At 37.8% G+C, this 22837-nt stretch overlaps 1 protein-coding gene across 1 annotated transcript in view; it reads left to right on the forward strand.

The window, feature by feature from the left end:
• Positions 1–2113: 2113 nt before the first annotated feature.
• Positions 2114–22837, forward strand: part of NISCH (nischarin) — a 29154-nt gene continuing 8430 nt past the window's right edge. Inside the window, exons 1-14 of the mRNA XM_009575012.1 lie at positions 2114–2178; positions 5620–5788; positions 6538–6720; positions 10033–10081; positions 11775–11938; positions 13470–13565; positions 15209–15304; positions 15879–16031; positions 17286–17354; positions 17827–18012; positions 18219–18347; positions 18794–18907; positions 19746–19854; positions 22521–22642. Coding sequence (XP_009573307.1) covers positions 2114–2178; positions 5620–5788; positions 6538–6720; positions 10033–10081; positions 11775–11938; positions 13470–13565; positions 15209–15304; positions 15879–16031; positions 17286–17354; positions 17827–18012; positions 18219–18347; positions 18794–18907; positions 19746–19854; positions 22521–22642 — 1704 coding nt within the window. The remainder of the gene's footprint in view (positions 2179–5619; positions 5789–6537; positions 6721–10032; positions 10082–11774; positions 11939–13469; positions 13566–15208; positions 15305–15878; positions 16032–17285; positions 17355–17826; positions 18013–18218; positions 18348–18793; positions 18908–19745; positions 19855–22520; positions 22643–22837) is intronic.

Genomic DNA, 22837 nt, shown 5'->3' on the forward strand with positions numbered 1-22837 from the left:
GGGTACCGGGGGGAGCGGGCTAAGGCCGGGCTTCGTGCTGCGCTGCCTCCTGCTTCGTGCCGCCGTCTCCCTCCCGGCTCTGAGGAAGCCAGGCAGCAGTTCTCGGCCCAGTTTTGTACCCACGCTAAAGCCAGAGCGAGAATAATTTGGCAGAAGTTTCCGAGCGGTTTCTGCCTCCGTGAAGGGACGCGCGTTCTGGGAAATCAGCCCCGAAGGCGCGTAGGAGCGGGGCTGCGGGTCTCCAGCCGGGGAAAATCGGCGCCCTGAGCTCCTCGTAGCTTTGTCTTTTGGGAGAGCTGGTGTTTTAGTGGAGGCTGAGTTTGCAAATGTCATGTTCTCGCCCGTATATATCTATACATATATATGCACGTATATGTGTGTGTATATGTACATACCATTATGAAAAATTGTTACCGAGTAAATGTAGCTTTTAAAGCTGGACTAAATGTAGTAGGAAATCTTTCCTTCAGGTGAAAATACTGTAAAAATGCCTCTTGAAAAGCTAATCTTATTTTCAGAGGAAATCAGATGACTTGGAATAGGCAGTTTTTCTCTTACCCTACAAAAAAAAGAGGAAAGATTGTCAGCAGCATTTTAGTTTGGGGAAGGAGTTAAATTTTTGATGTATAACTTTTTTTAACTGGTTGCATTGTACCAAGAGTTAATTGGTCTGTTTTTCAGGAAGAAGCTCGTCATAAAACAAACCTCAGCATAATTGCAGACAGAAAACATCTTGAGCACACCACCCTTTAGTTATATAACTAAAAATGTTTTCTGCTCCTACCTTATTTTAGTGTGATTTGAATGATCTTTTTTTTTTAGAATGCACATAATGACATAAGGTTTCTTTCTGCTGTAGGAACCTAAAAGAGAAAAGGAAAAGGGGAGCAATAGTCTAGAAAGGTAGTATTTGTAAAGTTGCGTAATAGTTACAAGTAATACTTCAGGTTACTGCCTCTGAAAAGGTACCCAGAGAAAATGGAGCAACAGGAGAGCGATTAAGTTTTTAATAGGAAGAGCATTTACACAGCTGTTGTACATGAAAGGTCCAACTCCCTTCCTATTGACAATTCCTGAAACATCGTTGTGTGGGAATGACTGTCAGGTGGTGAGTAGCCATATTTAACAGACAAAAATGTCATGAGCATTCAGTGAAGGAGTTGGTTAGAAGCTTAAAATACATTCTTGAAAATTGCTTCAGCTCTTTCTGTCATGTTAGTTACATAATGTGTATTCACAGAAATGACACTGCAGCTGTTGAGATGGTCTCACTGCGTGTGTTAGGATGTGGTTTGTCCCCCAAGCAAGTCTGTTTTCACAGTCCCCTATCAGCCAAGAGGCATGGTGAGACTTGTGGCATGGTGACTGGAAACCTCCATTTCAGGTGTGAACCAAGACTCAGCAGCGTTAATGTTGGTGTTGAGAATTTTCATGAGTATTTTACAATAGCAATGAATGAGAAATTCAAATGAATTTAGTTGAGAAAATGTCAAAATGTTATCTGCCCCCTTATTCCACTGGAGGTTATGGACACAGGAGGTTAAATGTTAGCTACTTTGCTGCTTCAGCCTACAAACTAGTATTGTGGTACAGCCAGCCTTTGGTAATACCATTAATGTGCCAGATTGAGCTGTAGTTCAGGTGTATAACTTTGCTGAAGGTAGTGTTCAGCAGATCAGCTGATAGTTGGAGATAACATTTTAAGCTGCTGCAGCTAAGCCCAAGGAAGCTTATTTTTTCAAGGCCAGATTTCTTTTTTAATGATTCTGGTTCTAGAAATGCCATGGTGTTTTAATGCCATTTTTCTTGGGAGCTTTAAAAGTAGGGTGTTTGAAAGGCAAGATTTACCAGTACTTGGTCCTACTTTGATTCTCTTGCTGCATTTTTGAAGGAGTTGTGGCATTAAGCTTACCTGTGTGTAAACCTCCTAAAACTGTTAGCAGGACTCCAAGCCTGCAGCCAGTTTGTATGAGATAGACCCAAGCCATTAGAAATGTAGGAATAGACTTTAAATGAAAACAGAAATTTTACAAAATTGTTCACAAGGTGAAATGTTTTACAGAAATTGGCATTGTGTTTAGTGTTCAAAATTAGATTAGCAGCACTTAAGGACATGATAAAGACCTGTACCAGAGCAGAAGTGAAGAAATTAGATGGTGTAAAAGTCAGTCACATCTGGTAAACGTGAGAAAGGAAATATAGCAGTAGCAAGCTGCATCTTTATCCATTAACACGTAGTAGTCAAGGTGGCAGTGGTCCTATTTACGTCCTTGTTTTTGAAAGAATCGTTTTTCTGTTGGCATGTGTGCTTCCTATTGTACTCTCTATTTCAGAGCTCATCATCTCAATAGAAGGAGACTTATTTTAATGACATCCATTTGATGGTTGTGAGATTAAATCCTGTAAAATGTATCAGGGAGGCCCACAGTTCTGTGTAATTTTGAAGATACTTTTAAAAATGTGATTCTTGTTGGAGTGGTTAGGGTGGAAGGCAAGGTATGGATACATCCAGCAGGAGAAAGTACTGCACTTGTTGATGTTTTTTCTGTTGGGTTAGAAAAGTATGAGGAGTTTTACTAGGTATTTCTTGCATGTGCTGGTCCAGCTAGATGCTGCCTGAAGACTGGCTGATTGCTAGATGGCCTCAAGGCTGCCAGTGCTTCATTTGTTTGCTGCTATGCATTTGGCCTAAAATTGCCTTCCTGCTTTTCCTGTCTTTTGCAGCTGTTTTTAATATAAATACTAGCTTTGATATTTAAGGAAAATACTGTGGCTTCCTTGAAGGGGTGTGAACTGTCTGACTACTTGACAGGCAGGGAGGAGGAGATGTGGTTGCATCACTGCTCTGGAATTTGGGACCTACTGACTGCAGTCACACCTGTGTCCCAGGCTTCCTGTGGGCTGCCCTGTCTGTCATCTGTAAAGTGAGGTGCTTGTCTTTTCCTTGATGGTATTAAAGTATGTGAAGTTGGATGAGGGATACTGTAGAAATGCAAGTTTTCCATGTAAAGTGAGATGGGTAGGGTTTTGTAATGTACAGGAAGTAAAAAAAAGGCAGTCTGCAATCACTGCTGTTCATTTAACAGCTGGTTTAAAAATTATACATCTTAAAAATTTTTCAGTAAATATTTCACCTTTAAATATTTAGGGAGACAAAGGCATGCTCTTTGGTGGTGTGAGTACTTAACTGCAAAGAGTTTGAAGGGACTGGTTAGAAAATCATGAAAATACACAGCACTACACATACACTAAACACTTTACAGAGTAGAACTTAGCCAAAACAACTGATTTAAAAGAAAGGCGTACAAAATGTATTACACAGAAGAGTTTGGTAGAGACATGGGGAGGAGGAAACCTGTGAATGTAAACACCTCTTGCATCTTAGCTCACTGGAAGTGCAGCTTATGGCATAAATATGGGTGGAGATTTCACATGGTATATTTATGTCTGGGAGACAGCGCAGCATGATAGAATTTCATCATCTCTCCATGTATGCCTTCTAGCAGTTGACTTGACAGACAGTCCTTGAAGAATCTTAACTTAAACTGTCAGCCTTGTCGTATTAGTGCGCTCAAAATTAATTGAAGGTTGTATATATGTAACTTTTTCAGAAACTTAGCATTTGTTTGCTTTAAAATGATTGATTTCTGTATTGAAACAAGTCTTTGGAGCACATAAACATATTCCATTTGTATTTATTCTTCAAGATAATGGCAGCATGTGGATTGATGTGAAATCAATTGCTGTCACTCTGCATACTGATGCTGTTTGAGGGGTGAATATGTACTGCTAACTCTGGCTGTGTTCTACATGGAGAATGCTACAGCTTTCTAAAGACTTAATATGAGGAATTGTATCAGTGCATGTAAACACTCACTTTAACAGTTATTTTCCTGACAAGACTATCCATTTGGCTCAGTGCTATGTTTCTAGAAGTGGTCAGTACTTGCCATTTCAGCAAAAGGATATGAAACCTTTATTATATATTTACTCTGACTGTATTGTATATAGACACAAGGGCCATTCCTTCCTCATCTCATGAGCTGTCAGTTGGGAGCTGTGAAGTTTACTGAATTTTCAATGTCTAATCTGAGGTTTTATGCATTGTGTATTCAATCTGCATTGCATTTAGCTATACTGCTTGATCTGCCATAATTTAGCACAGTCAGCTTTTAAAAGGAACTGTTCTTGTTATTATGGCTTCTAAATGTAGTACTTAGTTCTAACTTTAATCTTCTGGTTTCTTTGAGTCTCTCCTTGCTTTCCTCAGGGTTATGAGGAACTTTAGAATGCTCAGGTTATTCCTGTTCTAGTTTGTCACTGGCACAGTGAATAATCCTGATCTGCCATTTCCCAACACAGCATGGTGGGAAAGCAGATGCAGGCCTTAATTGAGACTGTAATTCTGTGTAGGCATTCATCTGTGTTTTCAGCACTCATCTGAACATTGACCGTGTCACTTGCTGTATGCATTAGTCGGACATCTTGATTCAGTTCTCTGTAGGACTTGGGTTTTGTTCAGCAAGCCAGTGTCAGATGCTTACAAAAATATAATTGGTATAAGATATAGTTCATCTTTTAAAATGTAAGTGGTATTCTATTTAATGTTTGGTATTGTGCTGGTCTGTACTAAAAGTAAGTGAAAACTGGCCTTTTACATAACAAATTGAAACTGTTGATGCTTTTTGTTTCCTCAAGTGGGTTTAGCAACTAGATGTGTATCATTCTCATAGCAGCTATGAGTCAGGTCTGTGTGATCTGTGGTAGTAAGCAAGTTCTCAACTGTATTAAATGCTTTCAGGATTTGATTATGAATTGGTGTTTTCCCCAAGGAATATAGTTGGATTGGATAACACAGTTTATTTAATTTGTTATTTTCAAGTAGCTGTAGAACTGGTTTTGCTGAGCCTTGTTTGTTTTCTACTTTGTGTTTTATTTTGTACCTTTAAAGTTTTCTTTGGGATGGCTTGCTTCTGGCATATCCAAAGGTAGATTGTGAGTTTCCTGCAAAACCAGTACTGTTCAATCTGGAGAGCCACCTACAATGAAAATCTTGAATTGTTTGGTACATGCATGCTTAAAAATACTTAGTTTTGTGTAAAGAAACGTTGGGTTGCTTTAGATAGTTGTAGTGATTCTTTGGGCACAATTGTAACTCTCAGGAAGCTGTCTTGTGTGCTTTACCCTAAAAGGAATAAAATAGTTAACATCCAGCCAACCAAAGGATTTGTCTAGATTTCTGAAAGATTAAGCTCCAGGTTTCTGCTTAACTGCGAAGTGACAGCAGGATGCTTGCCTAGTTCCTCCACCCATTGTGGAACTTGGTAGATTGAAAAAGGGATGCTGCTGTCTCAGGCTTGTTGTGGATAGCTATGAACACCAACTCAACTTAGCTAGCAGAAATCTTTGGAAAAACAAGTAGCTTAGAGATCTTGGTTGTTAACCTTTGGGTTGCAAAAATAAAAGTAATTGCTTTACATGAAGAAGCATCTGCGTGTTTTTGTGTGTGGAGCAGCCTTGTGAAGGGGATTAGGCATCCTACATCAGCAAAGTCACCTTAGAGTTTGGATTAGCTTTTAGTTAACTATGCTACTTTAAGAATGTGGAATCACCTTATAGTGCTACATTAACCAGCGCATCTCACAGTCAGCTTCTCTTTAAGACATGCTTTGCAGTTCCCTTACTTCTAATTTCTTCCTTTCAGGTATACATTATTCAGGTCAGTGTTGGCAATCATCAGTGGACAGTCAAACATCGTTACAGTGATTTCCATGACCTGCATGAAAAGGTAAGGATATTAAAAGGCCTTGGCCTTCTACAAAACATTGTGCAGTTTGTGTAGTTCTGTTGTATGGGACATAAATTCTTTCCTCAAAGAGCAAGAATATCTGCCAGATGCCATCTGAACGGCAGACTAAATCCTTTTTGTATGAACAATATTACTTGCCTGTTACACTCCCCTCTTCAGCTGGGGGAGGTTGGCCTGGACAACTTTAGCCTTGGATGGAAGCTTGTATCAGAAAGAGTGGAGTTCAGGCTAGAGTCGTTAAACTTTTTGCCAAGAGAGATGTTTATGATCAGCTGATCTGGTAACCAAAAGCTGGATTGGCGCACCCTCTCTTCTGGGAGGGGTGGATGATAAAACTGTCCTTAGAAAGTAACATGGGGTAGTTACTGACCAGTGCTGATTTAAAAACAGCAAGTGAAAACGAGGGAAAGTCTGCTATATTCAAGAGTCGGCTGCTTTCTCAGAAACGCACCAGTTATTCTGTTGTTTTGTTACTTTAGTTACATTCTGCCCTGTGGTACTGGGAGCGATTCTCTCAGAAAACACTATTATTGAACTTCTCATCATTTTATGATAGGTATTTTCAGAAAGAACATTTTAAGACTTTGAAGTCAGTAGCTAAATTTACTGAAGTAATTTTATTTTTGGATCTTACCAGGATCAGGCAACGTGCTCTTAATGTATTCTGTTAATCTTTTGTGCAAGTTCAGATGGTGAGTTGGGTAGTAACTCTCGTCTTTGTCTTTCAGCTTGTTTCAGAAAAGAAAATAGATAAAAATCTGTTACCTCCCAAGAAGATTATTGGAAAAAATTCCAAAAGCCTGGTGGAGAAAAGACAGAAGGAATTAGAGGTCTACCTGCAAACTCTGCTAGTCAAGTTCCCTGTTACTGCTCCAAAAGTTTTGTCACACTTCCTACACTTTCATTTATATGTAAGTTATGTTTTTAGCATATAAAATGGAGGCCTGAGTGTCTTAACCTAGTTCTCTGACTTGGAGAGAATTGTATGAAATCTTCACAAAATAGCTGAAACTGCTCTTTTGCAGCATTTTGCATGATGTAACAAAGCATATTTTTAAGATTTTTGACACCACTTTTTATTGCAGTAGATACTGTGCTGGCAAGTAGTGTGGGTAGGGACTCTAAGAGGAGAAAATAAATGCTGGCAGGATAGTTGGAAACTGTGAATAAATCTGAAGCTGAATTGATTGTTAGGCTGAAGCCAGTAGTGCTGGCTCTCTGAAGGAACATTGCATAATTGATCCACACACCCCCCTACTTAGTGGTTAATGGTTAGAGCTGTGGTTCACACTGAAACAGTTTCCAGTAGCCCAAATGAAGAAAAATGGTGCTTCTCGATGAGATGCACACTGATGGAGTGGCCTCTGGAGAAATAGCTCCAGCCAGCAGACAGAACATTACTGTAAAGGATGCTTGAAGTAAGAAGCAATGGCTTGCTTTCATGTTCAGATTGCAATTTGTTCGTTCATCTCATGTATAATTACTCTTTTTTGCAGTATGGCATCATGTTGTAAGGGGGAGAATGAACTTCATAAAGAGGAAGATGCACTGGAGATCTCAATGGAAAGGAGGAGCAGTAATTGCTTTGGGGTGGGATGTGCTGAAATGGCCCTTGATGATTTCATGAAATGTGTCACAAGTGGCTCATTAGATGTGTTAATTAAGCTTTAGCAACAAAGGAAAACCTGTTCTAGTTGTATTGCATGAATGTAATTATCCTGGTGAGACTTTAAAGTTTGACTTGGATAAACTGTAGAAGGTTTGCTTCATAGTGTTGCTGTTGCCCGGTAGATTTGAGTGAGAAGGACTACTTTATCATGATCAAGCCCTCTAAAATGGATTAAAGGTTTTAAATGTATTGAAAATGTACATGATAACGTAGGGACAATTCTGTTCGGATGAAGCAAACTTCCTGATCACCAGGAATTTTTCTGTTCTCTGGCTACTCTGTCTCTTAAATGATGTCTGTTTCACTAGTGTTTTAGTGCTGTAACTTCAAAAAAGGTTTTATGCAGGTAGAAATTCTTCCTAGTCCCTCTCTTGGTTTTCAGTTAGACTGTTTTTAACTCTTTTTGTAATGTTCATCCTTTTTTGCTTTTCCAAAGAACTAGCATTATTTGGATATGAATGCTTCCCTGTTTCTATACTGTGCTTGAGTATTAAGAGCAAAGTTGTTGCTTAATCTGTGTTTCTTTGCTCTAGGGGAGTCTAGGGGCTTGAGGTATAAACTCAATTGTTTTTGCTTGGAACTTTAGAGTACTTTTAAATATTTACAAATTTGTTTCAGCAGAAAAGCTAAATATTTACCACAGCAATTCTAATGGAAAATAACCTTCCTGCAGAACTTTGGTCTTTTAAAATTTCTTTGTTACCATGTGACCCACGTGCATGCTTGAGCCATTATAATCCCCAACATTGCCTCATTAGTTTGTGTAGGAAGGCTGCAGTATTTTTTTCTATTCTTATTTGTAGTATTTCCAGTAGGGATTATTTAATTGTATTTCCCAGGTTAATAGAACTAAATGGAGTAGAAATACCTACCCTAAATATATTAAAACCACTTTGAAGCCTTTACGTGTCACAGGGAAAAGCCAGGTACAGCTTTGGCAAAGAGAAGCAGTTGCATGTGACAGCAATGTAGAACATTGTTGTTATTTTGACATTGTATAGAATGTCTGCAGCGATATAGGGATGCTTATTTTGTTGCACCGTCTTATACTTTGTCATCTTTGAAGATTTGATAATCTTCAGATAGAAGCTTTTGCAAGAAAAGAATTGAGTATCCACAAACTGCTGTTCAGAGACACCTGCAAACAATGGACTTCTGTGGATTTGATGCATATAAGTAGTTAGAGCTAAGACAGAGGTCTCTTGTAGATCTGACAGAGGAATAAAGTTGCTTTTTTTTGCATGCTAGTCACTGAACAGTCCAAGTCGTAATCTTCTTTCAATTACAAATGTAGAAAAAATTTCTGCTCTGTGTCCCAGATGACGAAAGGGTTACAGAGTATATTTTTCAATTAAGTCTATGCATGCCAGATGAGTGTAATTGGCTTATTCGAATGAGAGTCAGAATTGTTGAGTTTTGTTTGGAATGCAGCTTCTAGCTTGTTGTTCTCAAAACTGTGGTGTGGAGGCTTTGTTCATCTTCAGTGAGTGGGGTTTCAGTTATACTAAGAATGTGCTTTTCTAAAATGCTTGCCTCATCAAATGAGCTGAACTGTCTGCTGCAGATGTCCTGTGGATTTATTCCCTTGTTATGAATCATGAGGGATTTGTCAGCGAGGTAAACTCATCAAATATTCATTTCATGATGATCCATAATATCTGTTTATCTTTTGCAGCTACCTGAAAATGAGATGTGTGTGTCTAGGGGAAGCTTCACTATCACAAATAGTTTTGTTTTGTTCTTTTTGTGGGCCTTTGAGAGAGAGTTGTTGGAACTGCTCAGAACTATTTCTGGACTTCCACAGAGCATTTGCTTGTTGTGGAAAGAAGTATGCACAGATGGGAAATACTTGTACTGCTCTTTGTGCACCTTCAGATTTAGAAAGAACAAATCCCTGCATTGAGTTTTCAGCCTTTTTCTTTCCTCCTGGAGCTGTCAGTGCCTGGAATGGAGGTTGGGCACGTGGGTAGGTCCAGGAGGGTGGAGAAGATGGGAGGATGGGGAAAAGGGGCTTTTGAATTACTCTGCAGCAAGCATAATAGAGTTGAAGTCCGGAAGACTAATTACTTATTATATGTCTCTTCTTCCCTGTAGACCTGTTAATCTAAAGTTTCTAGGGTATTAGTGATATTCTGAGGAAATGTTGAGTGCTGGATGCATTAGGTTAGTCTTAATGTTAGAATTTGAAGAATACTATACTTGTAGTAGTTTCTTCAAAACCGAGCTTTCTTTCAACTTGAGCTCATGATGGCTAGTAATACTTGTTCTAGTTGCTGTTGCTGTTTTCTAATATATGTGGGATGTGATTATGTAAATGTAGTTCAGTATCTTCCATCTTGGAAATGAAAATCATATGACATTAAATAATTTCAGGTCATTTTAATGAAGTAGTTTCAAGTTTCAGAGAAATCCATAACACATAATCACAGTTGATTTCTGTTTAAAAAAAGTCCAAATGCAGCAAAAAAGGGAGACTTCAGCAAAGGTACACACTGAAAAATTGGAACCATAAGTATGTAAATAACACTTGATTACAATGGTTTATTCATTGCAGGAGATCAATGGGATCACTGCTGCATTGGCTGAAGAGCTCTTCCACAAAGGTAAAGAACTTGCAAGAATTTAACTGGGAATGGTTTCTTCTACGTGCATGCATTCATATACCTGTGATATTTAATCTCCAGACAATGAGAGATCTGAATCTTCCATGTCAGAACTGTGAGACTCTTTCTTCCCCATCTTTCTCTTCACCTTTTTCTTGCTGTTTGCACTTTGATTCAAGCTGCATTTTGGGAGGAGCTGTAACAGTAGTGCAGCTACTTTTGGAAACAAACCAGAGAAATTGGTGAATTTAGGTTTTGAAAAAGGCTTACTAGTCTGTGTCCTTAAAGGATAGGATGTGGTACTGGTGATCAGAAGCTTTTGTTAAGCTTTCTGTCTTGGTATGTTTTAGTGTAACCTGTAAGGAAGTTTGTTTTGTGTCAGTGAGTCCTGATACAGTGTGTGTTAAATGCAACAGACCACTTTACATATCTAAATTAATATTGTTCTTCCAGAATTCAAGAAACATGAGACCTTCTGGTCAGTTAATTAAAGGATGTGCTTTTCTGAGGCTGACGGATGAAAATGAAATGCACTTACTGTAACTGCAACAGCTCTAACTCGTCCATTAACAGCAGGAGGCGTGTGAAGTGATTAACCCATGCTAATTTAGTTTTGAAGGACATGCTAGATGCTATGGTATAATTCCAATTGGTTGAGGTGATAGGTGAGGCATGTTTCAGCATGCCATTTCAGATTCTTCTGGCACAAAATTAACTTTAGGTGAAGCTATTTCAGAGGGTCCACTCAGGAAATTGTGGAACATTTTAAGGAAGCTCCTGAAGAAGTCTTTCCTGACTTTGTTGTGCCTGCAGTTTCACTGATACCAGAATCATTGATGTCTGACTGCTGTATATTAGTGTAGCCTTCCAGTAATGTGCAGCTGGACTCTTGGACTTGCTCCCACTGAAGCCAAATGGAATTTTACTCCTCAGAGCATTTCTGAGAACTCTGCTTATCATGAAAGCTGATGCTCTCTTGTCCATGAAGTCAAACTGATGTCCCTAAAAGGAGGAGGAGAAAGATATTAATTCCACATGTGCATGTTCTGAGTGCTGTAGTCTACATTGACTCTTGTGGTGCCTTCAGAGAGGCTTGGATGCTGTTTCCTACTGTTCCTAGAATGAAATGGGATTGTAGAAATATTATCAGATAATGCATTTCCTGTTCTGGGAGTTTGCATTGGTATTAGTGTGGTGAAAGTCCTCATACTCTCCAAGAAAACATATTTGCTACAATTCTGCATTTAGACGGCATAGCAAAAGATGTAAGGTCTGTGTTATAGGTGGCAGGTGCTGCTTTTTCTGAATAGAATATATCTTAACTGCTATAGTAGTTAGGGGTATCTTGGAAAAAGTTTAGTAGCTTTTACATTATATAAATGAACTTTGTCTGATTCCAGTCCTGTTAAGATTGGGGGAAATTTGCTGTTAGTTGCATTAGGAGCTTCAGGTTTGTATGATGAGAGTGCGCATTTGAACACCTAGATTATTCTGGTGTTTAAAAAAAAAAAAATCTTAATTCAGCCATTCTACTTTAAAGTGGCAAAAAAGGACATTGTTTTAGTACCTTCATCGTGAGCTTAGAATATAAATGACAAACATTTAATCTCTAATATTAGATCTTCCATGTACCATTTATTCTTTCGTAACCATTGCAGCATTCTGTTTGATAACATCATACTCTGTTTTTCAGGAGAGCAGTTGTTAATGGCTGGAGAAGTCTTCACCATCAGACCCTTGCAGTTATACGCTGTCACTCAACAGTTGCTACAGGGGAAGCCTACATGTGCTAATGGAGATGCCAAAACAGATCTAGGTCATATTCTAGATTTCACTTGTAGACTCAAGTATTTAAAGGTGAGCTATGCATGCACAAATACTGGACATGTTGTTTCTAGCAGACTGACATGATTCTTAGTGTACTTTTGGAGTCTAGCTAGAATGCACAAGTTTGACTGATAGTAAACACCTGCAGGCATTTAGAAGTGAATATTAAACAGGTGTTTATTCTGCCAACCTTCAATACACATATAGTTCTCTAACAAAGATGTTCATTCTCCTATGTGATGTGGTCTCTTCAGCAGTGCTTTCTGTAGAGATGGAGCCACAGAATCTTACTGGGTGCTAGAAGGAATGGGGAGACAGATAAATATTCTCTTCAACCCTGCATTCTTTGCAGACACTATGGATAGGCCAGTGTATATGTATACATATGCATACATGCACGTGTACATAAATCCTGTCCCCTTTCTCACCTTTGTCTGACTGTATCTGAAAGTTTAAAAAAAAAATGTAACAAAACCCTCAGTTTCATAGATGAGATGGCCCTGAATTTCTAGCTAAAATATAATTTCAGAATAAATGTAAAATTGCCTCAGAACAGATCATTTTTGTCTGGTGCCAATTTGTTTTTTTTCTACCAAATAAGTGAATTGGAAAAACTTTTCCTGAGTAATTTTTTTAACACTGCTTGCTACAGCTCAAAAACTTTTTAGCCCCTTTGTTACATGAAAAGCTTCCTTTTAACTGTGTGGTGTGTTCAAAGGAGAGACAAAGTAGTGGATCGGGGGAAGCTTCACTGGAGGACTCAGGAAGTTGCGAAAGCAAAACCACAGCTGTACTGGTGTTCCTGTGGATCTTCAGTTGCCTTTGCAGTCCTCTGTGTGTATAGAATCCTCTGAACAGAGGATTCTGTGGCTGGAGAAGAGCATATAGTTTAGAAAAATACCCATCTTCAGAATTTCTGGCCGTTCTGAATCCTTGCGAGTGGGCACCTTCAGAGCTTGTAAGATACATATAAGATAAAAACCTTAGAGATTTCTCCCAAAATTATATTCACAGCAAACATAAATGAAACCACCTGTCTTTTACGCTGCCAGTGTGCTCTGAGGCCAGCATCCAATAACCACATGGAAGTACTAGATGCATTTTTATTAGATCTGTACCAATGTCTAACGTTTTCTTCAAACCCATCTTGTCAATGCCTTGAACTTCATCCCTTGTAGTGGAATTGAAGACAGTTCTGTCTTGGAGGATCCAGATGTTTCAAGGAAATTTTTTTTAGTGAATGCAGCTCTGGCTTGGTCAGCTGAGAATGAAGCCTTGGTCAGTCTTGCCAATGGTATCTTTTTTTCATGTCCCATGTGCTACAAAATACAAGCACAAGGTGGCAGTTCAAGTTCAGTGCACTTAGCTGGAGCAACTAACATTTTTTTCCTGAAAAGTTAATCTGCAACTTTCATGAATCATTCCATACTTGAAAAATTGGTTGGAACTTTGGCTGTCTTTCCAAGCTACTGTATTTGTGCTATTGCCTGTATAAGACTGTCTGAAATGCGGACAAGTTGGATTATGTGCACTGACTCTGTTCTTAAATGTTGATTACTAGGTCACTGGAACAGGGGGACCTTTTGGAACCAGTAACATTCAGGAGCATCTCTTGCCTTTTGATCTGTCAATTTTCAAATCGCTTCATCAAATAGAGGTATGATCGACATACTGCTCATGATTTTATAGAGGCTCTGCAAATGCCAGATCTGCTGCATATCTCTCAGAAGTGGTAATTGTATGCTTTGATTTGGTGCTAGAATTGGGGAATGCAATGTTTAGAAGGACTGGTTCATTTGTGAAACAATGGATTTTTTCCACAAGTCTTGGAAATAAGTTTGCTAAATTTAAATGTTTAGAATAGCTTGCACTGTGTGTGTCTTCAAAAATAATGTGATTTCCAGTATATGCACAAAACCTAAAACAGGGTGGCTTTCCATTGCCTTGAAGATCTAACAAATGGGTTATAATGGGATTCGTATTGCAAAGTACTTTTCATTTGGAAAGCACCAAATATTTGTGAAAATCTCCTGACATTAAATTTGCTTATGATAGTACACTTTTGGATATAGTGCTTCTTGCTTGATAATTTGCAGAATTTTTTCATTGGTCTGCTTTCAGTGTGAGTGAAAGGGTTTCTAGAAGTTGTTCCATGAGTATTTTACGAAATACTTTCCTGACCACTTCAGATCTTTCCAGAGAGAGAATATCAGATTTTGTCATGCAGTCTGTACTCTGTGTAAACTTTTGGTGGGTGCAGTACCTTTTTTAGTACATGAACGCTGTTGTCTTTCATTGATATGAGAGACTGAGTTGGTTAAGAACTGATTTGACATTTTAATGTGGGAAAGAAACTACAATTCAGAAACTGAAGAGTGGGAGAGAGTCTTAACATACTGCAGAGAGGATATTGCAGAATAGTATCAGTTTTCCCCTTTCCTGTGAGCATGAGTAGTTTCAGGTGTAGCTTTGCTTAATGTGGAGGAAAAAAAAAACGTTTTTTGACCTGAAGTCTTTTGTAATTGTATGTTCATGAAAAGTTTTGGATTGACTGGCACCAGACTGACATTTTCATCTAGTAGTAAACACTGTCCAAAAATTAACAGTGGTAATCTGGAAAGAATTTTTTCAAGGGTGGCAGGAGCTCTGTCTCTGTTTAGTGTGGTTTCCCTGATACACCAGCAAATGTGCCAGTTGTGGTTGCACAACATGTGCAACTGTCTATAGAAAAGGACCTGGTTGCTGGACAGAGGCTGTAGCAGACCTTTGGTGGCGTTGTTCCAACTTGAGCTACAGAAAAAAGACTTCGTAATCTCAAACTTAGTCTGTGTAATTAGCTCACTAGCGTATTAAATGCTTAGATTAGTATCCTTACTTCCTAGGCATTTCTTTTTTCTTATTTACAATAAAGAACATATGCTACCTAAATAAATGTGTCTGCAGGTAGAGCCATAGTTTGAGATACCTCTCTTTTTGATAACAGTAAAATACTGTGCCCTATTAAACTGCCTGGGTAGTTTCACCTTGAGTACATGGGGCAGGTAGAAAGTCAATGGAGAAGAACCTTTGTTCAAATAAATGTTGGAATTTCACTTTTCCATACTGGTGTCTGTGATTTCTTGCTTTAACTTTACCAGATGTTGGTATTTCTGATCTGATAATCTCAGGAGATTTTAAGGGAGTGCTGTAACTACTTTCCACATTGGTAGAGATTCTGCTATTGAAGGTTTTAGCTGCCTCTTCTGTGTCTCTCATTTGTTCTAGCATTTCTGACTTTGTAACTTTTTTTTTTTTAAATAGATCAATCATTGTGGGGGAAAGCTTATCAAAGGGCTGACTTCATCAAAACATGCTCTGGCCACGATGAGTGTTCGATTTTCGGCAACATCAATGAAGGTAAGAGTGAGTTCCTACTTCTGGTGAGTGTTTAAAGCACATGCAAAAGTAACATACACATTGTGGAAATACCTGTTTGGAGTCCATGTACTCCTCTACTGCCTGTTGCAGGTTCTGCTTTTAAAACCATGGAACTGAAAGGGTTTGCTAACCTTTCTGAATCTTAGCTTTAATAAGTGGAGGAATTGTTTATATGTGTCCTTTCACAGGGACATTTCTGATGCTTTTATTGGAATGTATGTTTCTTTTACTCATCCAGAACTGAATGCATTTGTCTTACTCTTTTCTCTGGCTTTGATTTGGCAAGGAATATCCAGTAGCATAGTTTTCACAGTCCCTCTATTGTTCCTTCACTTTCCCCAATTTGGATCAGCTGCTGGTGTTGGAACTCCCTCCCTGTAGATCCAAAATAATTCTCACCCAGTCTGCTCACATTTTAAGACCTACAACTTTAATCTAGGTGATTATAAAGCTTAGAAGTCTTCCTTACATAAGGTTGTTTGGATTGTTTTCAAAACTATTAGCTTTCACTGAAGATGTAAGCATAATATTTTAGTGTGCTTGTCTTAAATAGGAAATCCTAGTGCCTGAGGCCTCTGAGTTTGATCAGTGGGAGCCAGAGGGTGCAACTTCAAGTTGTCCAGTGACTGCAGTTATCCCAACTTGGAGAACTTTAACAACTTTGGATATGAGTCACAATAGCATCTCTCAAATTGATGAATCAGTGGTAAGAAATATTTTTTCATTTGTGAAAAAAAGTATGACTGATTTTCTGTGGCACATTACACAGCAGGGATTTTGCATTTGCTTTATATATCTTTTTTCTGAAAGACTTTCAGCTGCACTTACTTTTTTATGTTGATTAGCTACCCAAGTTAATGCTTAGGAGATTTTTTCTTTTACTACTTTGATACTTTCTTTGCTGAAGGAGAAAAGTTTGTCATTCTGCTCTGTAAGCAACACTTCCGTGAATACTGACTTTTTGAAACATTCTTTTACTGTTTGCATTGGCCTTAGGCCACTTACAGAATTTTTTTTTTTTTAAAAAAAAGAACAAAACACCTCTTGGGCTCAACTTTGGAGAGTTACCAAGCCTTCTTGACATCAAAGCAGTATTGAAGAGTGTGGAAACAAAATTTTGGAGTATTTTGCCAGTACCTTAGAATTACCTTTTGTAAATCAGTTATTAGGAAAAAATTTTAGCATTCATCACAGAGCGTGTGTCAAATATGAACATAATTTTTTACTTGAACTACTCTTGTGAAGCAGGAAATAGTTATCTTTGTAGCTCAACTAGAGATCATGGACTTAGAGTGCAGTTTTCTTGTTCAGGATTTTTTGTGATGTAGACTTAGGGTTCTTCAGGTCTGAGTCTGGAGTCCAGGCCTTAACTACAAGGCAAATCATTGGTGAGGTTACAACCAAAATAAAGTGAATTCAAATATATTGATGCCAAAATTCAGCACTGAATTCAAGGTTTGAGTCCTCCAAAAATAAAAACCTTTCTGAGCTAAAGTGCATTTCGAGAGGTTTGTGTAACCTTGTAATGCTTGGCTAGTATAATCAAAACATGGAAACAAATCATTGAACTTATTCTGGTTTTTGGTACTGTCGTCTTTATCCACGTTTCTGTGTAACATAGATATGCTAGTTTGATAAGACGGAAACACCTATAATGAGTTTGATCTATAGTTAATGGGGCTAAATGGGAGCAGCTTATTTGTCTTCAGTGAGAAACCAGGTTTCAAATTAAAACTTAACCATGCTCCTCAGAGTAACCTGGTTTTCATAAGAGCAAGATTCAACTCTTTTGCTGCACTAGGTCATATGGAATGTTTTTTTCATACCAAAAGCTGAGAAGAGAGACTGCATTGGTTGGTATCTTTCCTTTGCTTGTTGGTTAGCTGATAGTGAAGGAAGTATGGCCTGATTCATAAGCTAAAATGCATTTAACACATGCATTTTTTTTCTCCTCTTCTAGAAGTTAATTCCGAAGATTGAATTCCTGGATTTGAGTCACAACGGGGTGTCTCTGGTAGAAAATTTACAGGCAAGTGATGCTTTTGAAGGTGATTTTCTTTTTTTTTCCAGACTGCCTGAGACCTTAGAACGCAGATTTTCTTGCTTCAGAATTTTGCTGCTCATCTTCCTCATGGAAAGTAGTTTAAGCCCAAATAGCTTATCCTTCATAACATCAAGTACTCTTTTAATGGTGCGTTTCTTACTTGCTCTGGATATTTTCATTTCTTTGCCAATATTGACATACAACATTTAGTTCTTAACTAAATTAATTTGCTGCCAGCTGTATCTGTGGATTGGTAAAAAATGCAGTTGAGGAAGTTCCCTTTCTACAAGCTTGAACCTGTGTAATGAACAATTTCATGTCATGTTTTTCATGCTAGGCAGTGTCCAGCGTGAAAACACTGTTGCACAAAAAAATGAGCAAGCCATAATACAATGTCTTTGATACTGTTTAATTTTAATTAATTGTTGCGTGACGTGGATTTTCTGCGCTTTTGTAGCATCTTTACAACCTTGTTCACCTGGACTTATCCTACAACAAGCTTACATCACTAGAAGGTGTTCACACAAAACTGGGAAATATCAAAACTCTGAATTTAGCAGGAAATCAGCTGGAAAGACTCTGTGGTCTTAACAAACTGTACTCATTGGTCAACTTGGATCTGAGCAACAACAAAATAGAACAGGTAACTTGATATTTCAGTGGCAAATTGAATTGTGCTTTACATCACAACCAATTTCTTTTAGTGGGTGAAACTGCAAATAAATAAAAGTGGCTGTAGTGATTTTTCCTCGTTATCGTATGTATGTAATTTAAGCAAGAAACGCTCAGTCTATATGCTCATTTTCATTTAGCCAATCTGTATTCATCCTTTTATTCAAACACTTTCAGATTGATGAAGTAAAAAATATAGGAAACCTGCCATGCTTAGAAAAGGTGGTCTTATCCAGCAATCCATTGAGCATCATCCCTGATTACCGGACCAAAGTACTTGCTCAGTTTGGGGACAGGGCCTCAGAGGTAAGCCGTGGTGCACTTCTTCCTTTGAAGCTGGCATTTGGAAAAAATATTTTTTAAAGCCTGGTGAGGAAGGTAGTGTGAATGTTCTAAAAACCTGGTAAGTTTTTAGTGTGTGTTGGAGGAGGTCTTTAGAGAGTGAAACCATATTAACATTATTCAACTGTGCTCCTGGATCTAAATGAAAGTTTACCCTGTCTTCATTGGGTAACAGTATGTTAATATTGAAGCACAGTTGTGCTAGAAGGGTGTTAAGCTTACCAAGCATTTCTGAGTTTGCATTAAATTCATATCATGTTAGAGCAAGGTGATAATTGTTTTTGTGTAATGGTTACAAAGATGCACATAATTTGCATTAAGCTAAGATAATTTATTATTACATTAATAAAAATAAATTGTAGAGCTGCCTTGTTTTCAATATTTTTAGATGTTTCAACATTTTTTTTTAGGTCTGTTTGGATAATATTGTTACCACAGAAAAGGAACTAGACACTGTGGAAGTGCTAAAAGCTATTCAAAAAGCAAAGGAGGTGAAATACAAACTGAGCAACTCTGATAAAAAGGTGACTTTGGTGCTGTGAGAGGAGTAGAATGTGCTGCGTACAAAAGAAGCTTACAGAAAGACTTCTACAAATTAGATCTAAGCAGAGTTCAGAGTTAAACTTTCCTTAGCATTAAAGTTTTTACGCTTTCTTTGTGCTTTAATGTGGTATGAACTTTTAACATTGCCTCTTTTTCCTATTTACTTTTCAATGTAGTTTGAGTAACTATCTGACCTTCCTTTTTGTGCTGGCTTGGGAGAGAGGAAGCAGGAGGAAAAGATAGAATGACTTAACGGTGCACACAATGAATATGCAGTTGACCTTAACAGCCATATTTTACATCTTATACAAGTATTGCAGAGGTGTGATTTTGCTGCTCGTGTTGCAGTGCCAAAATGACTTTCCCAAACTTCCTTCTTGTGCGTATTTAGCAATGGGAAAGAATCAGGAATCTGAATCCTCCTTGCCTTCTCTCGTGTGTCTGTGTGCTGTGTAGTTGGTTAGTCTTGTTTAGGTAGTAAACTTATTATCAGAACATGTTCTGTCCCTACAGTGTAGAAATCCTGTTTTCATTGTCTTGTGGTTTGTGAAACTTGCTGCTAGTTTTGTCAATACAGTGACTAATCAGTGATCAGAATGACTTCTCTAAATGAATTCTTAGTGGAATTCCACTTAGTGTGAAAATAGAAACTTCAGAGGATGTGACACCTGCCCTCCCCCCCCCCAAAAAAAAAGCTGGCACTAACTTTCCTTTTACTAAAATTGAGAAAGCTTGTGTAGGCTTATTTTAGTTCAGGATATCTAATGTGTCCTGTGTATTTAGTTTTTTTCTTTAATCACTGCATACTTTCTTTATTAGATCAGTGAGGACTCCAGGCTCACTGCTGCCACCTCCAAATCAAACTGTTCTTCTCTTACTGTTCGTCCTTCCTCTCCCTCTCTGCCTCGTCCTGTCAGCTCCAGCCAAGGTAATCATGTATGTATCGTGCTGCTGGGCTGAGCCTCTTGGTTCTGCTTTTCTAAGCTGCATTGATATACATGAATATTATGTGCATGGATATAGGGCTTATCAAGACAAAGCAGAAAGACCTGGTAGTATTGGCTTAGAAAGTGGAAGTTGTATGTGAATCAGCAAAACTCACCTGTTGTTCACTGTAGTGTTAATTAACTGTAGTGGAAGTTTGGGTACAGGACTTCTTTTATTGCATCATCCTGCAGAAATCACCAGCAGAGTATGTATCTTTTCCTAGTTTAGATACATGCCTTAACGGAAAAGCATGGCATGTATAGACATGTTTTAAAATTGCTTCTCTACCTGTTCTTGGTCTGCAAAACGGGAGCTCAAGCAGCATCTGTTCCATTATTGCATTTTTGCAAGAGCTGCATTTCTGTCAAACCAGAAGGAAGATAGAAAAAGGAGATGAGTAAAAGGCAGTTGTGGGACTAGTATTCTGGCTGAACCTGTGATTTCAGCACATTTGTTGTGCTCTACAGCACCTGCTAACCTTCCCTGAAAATTATTTTTACTGTATGTTTCAAGTAAGCGTGCCTGTTGCATTAGGAGCTTAGAAGAATGGCTTATTTTCATTTTTTGCAGGAGCCCGTAAGACTGATTTATGTGAATGTTCATTTGTGACTGAGAAGCGATAAAGATACTTTTGGTTTTTTTGGCTTTTGCTGATTGAAAACTTAAAGTGCAGTAGGATATGAATAGCGGGAGAAGACTTTGCAATGATTTAAAAGAGCAGGGATTATATTCTCAATAATTCAGGGTGGAACAGCTTACTCTTCCCAATAAATCAATGAATGGGGGAGAGAAACACGCCTGAAAAACTTGATCTTTGAAAAAAGTCCATTGCTGTGATTTCTGCAAAATCAGTAGAGGTTTCTTACTCTATAAAAATGAAATTGTTCTGACAGCATTTTATCAAAGGACAGACAACTTAGATACAGATTTAGTTGCTGTTTATGTACCTCATTTGCCTTTGTAGCCTTTCTAGATCACTTTTCATCTGCAGATAAAATGCCAGTTTTTCCAAAATGAAGTCAGTGCTTGCTTTAAAGTATTAAGCATTTAAGTTACCGGATTGAGACAGTTTTCTATATAACAACCTGCAGTTTTATACAGGACTAGCTGTAAAAATGCATGCTAGCAATCACTATGACTATTTAAAAGTTATTCATCAATAGTCTTTTTCTATTACAGTAAATGTTTAGGAGCAAATGAGTCTTGGGAGAAAAAAAAAATCTAGATCTTTCTTTCTGAAGTACTTGAGAGTTTTATAGAAAGACTGGTATAAGATTCAAGGTTTATTTACTGTAGTCCTTTTCCATAAGCTTCCTTTAGTAGAATCTTGGGGAAGGCTTTTATAAAGAGTGGGAAAATGAGGACTAGGGCAGGCTATTTCTCAGCTTTAACAATAGAAATTGATTATTTGCTACATATCTAGCTATCAAGGGTTGTTTTCGAAGTACTGATTTTGAGAAATCTGTTTAAAAAAATGGAAATATGCTAGGCAATTAGTTTCACTGTTAGATCTTAAATCATGAATAATGGAATTAATTTCATGATACGATATTTCTATGAATTGTTTTCTCTGCAGTTTTTCTAGACACCATCTGTTTCCGTAACATATTATTCAAATTAAATGTCACTGGCAAATGGCTTATGGAAAAAGATTAAATATTTATATAGGAAACAGAAAACCAAAAATAATGCTGTCATGTTCTGTTTTCCCTGTCAATTTGAGTTTCCTTCTTGCTAACACAGTGTTTTGTTCAAATAATAAATACCTCTTGTGTTTCCTCTGACTATGAGATGGTTTGATGTAATCTACTAAACTTTACCATCAATCCAGAAAGAATACATGCAGGAGTTTTTATGCTTAAGCCAGAAACATATCCACACTGTAATTCTCTTGTTTATTTGCACGTTTATATACTTGACTGGCTGGCTGGCTCAGTGGTAATACTGAAAATTTATTTGCTCTGTTGCATCAGTGCGATGCTGTGAATATCAAACAGGCAAGAAGTCAAATGTCCCTGAGAATGTTGACTTATATGCACTCATGATAAGTTTTTACTGATGATTCAGCTTGAACCCTTCAAAAAGGTTCCGAGTAAGGTGAGATAGTTGTCTTGAGTGGCATTTGAGGGACCAGACCTTCTGAGTCTGGTTGAAGGTTTTACACAGATACACTTGTTCACTTGAAGCCTACAGAAGGTTGAGAGAATGCTACAAAGTTTACAAAGAGTACTCTGCTGTGTTTTTGCCAGCCTGGCAATGTTTTGGTAAAAGTAAGGATTAGTATTAACAAAACTGACTGGTTCTGTTAAAACTAAATCATGTGAAGAATTCTTACACCAAATGTTGAGATTTCAATTGATTGTTAGCTTTACAAATGAGCTTTAGCATGCAACTTTCACTGCAGTTAAAGATACTAATGTAATTAGACTAAAATTCTACCTGCCTTTGTTTTGTCCTGGCTATTATGTGAAGATATTCTTTAGCTTTAATGATTTATGATCAGATCTTGATTTGTACAATTTTAATTCCACTTGTTTGGCAGATACTATTAGACATTCATTTTGGTTTTAGTTCAGTGATTTTAAGAGCTGTTTATATTTGTTCTAGAAATAATTTATGAAGAAACAGTCCTAGCCAGCAGTTTTTTGCAATCCAGTGGTTCGACTCCTACAGACCATACAGTTCCCCAGAAATGCTTTGAAATACCAGACTCCAGATGTAAAAATCAGGTAATTGCCATCCTTCTGTTTATTTTATGGTGTTTTTAAAAGTGTTTTTGCAAGATTAGTTCTGATATTAAACTTCTGTTATCATAGTGATCCATAGCAAAGTTTTTTTTGATTCTCAGAGCTATTATAATGGAAAAGGAGGTAGCCCCAAATTTGAGTGAAGGGGTTGGCCCACCTTGTAAATTAAATGCATAA

The sequence above is a fragment of the Fulmarus glacialis genome, unplaced genomic scaffold (genome assembly GCF_000690835.1).
Source record: "Fulmarus glacialis isolate BGI_N327 unplaced genomic scaffold, ASM69083v1 scaffold46923, whole genome shotgun sequence".
NCBI classification, from domain to species: domain Eukaryota; kingdom Metazoa; phylum Chordata; class Aves; order Procellariiformes; family Procellariidae; genus Fulmarus; species Fulmarus glacialis.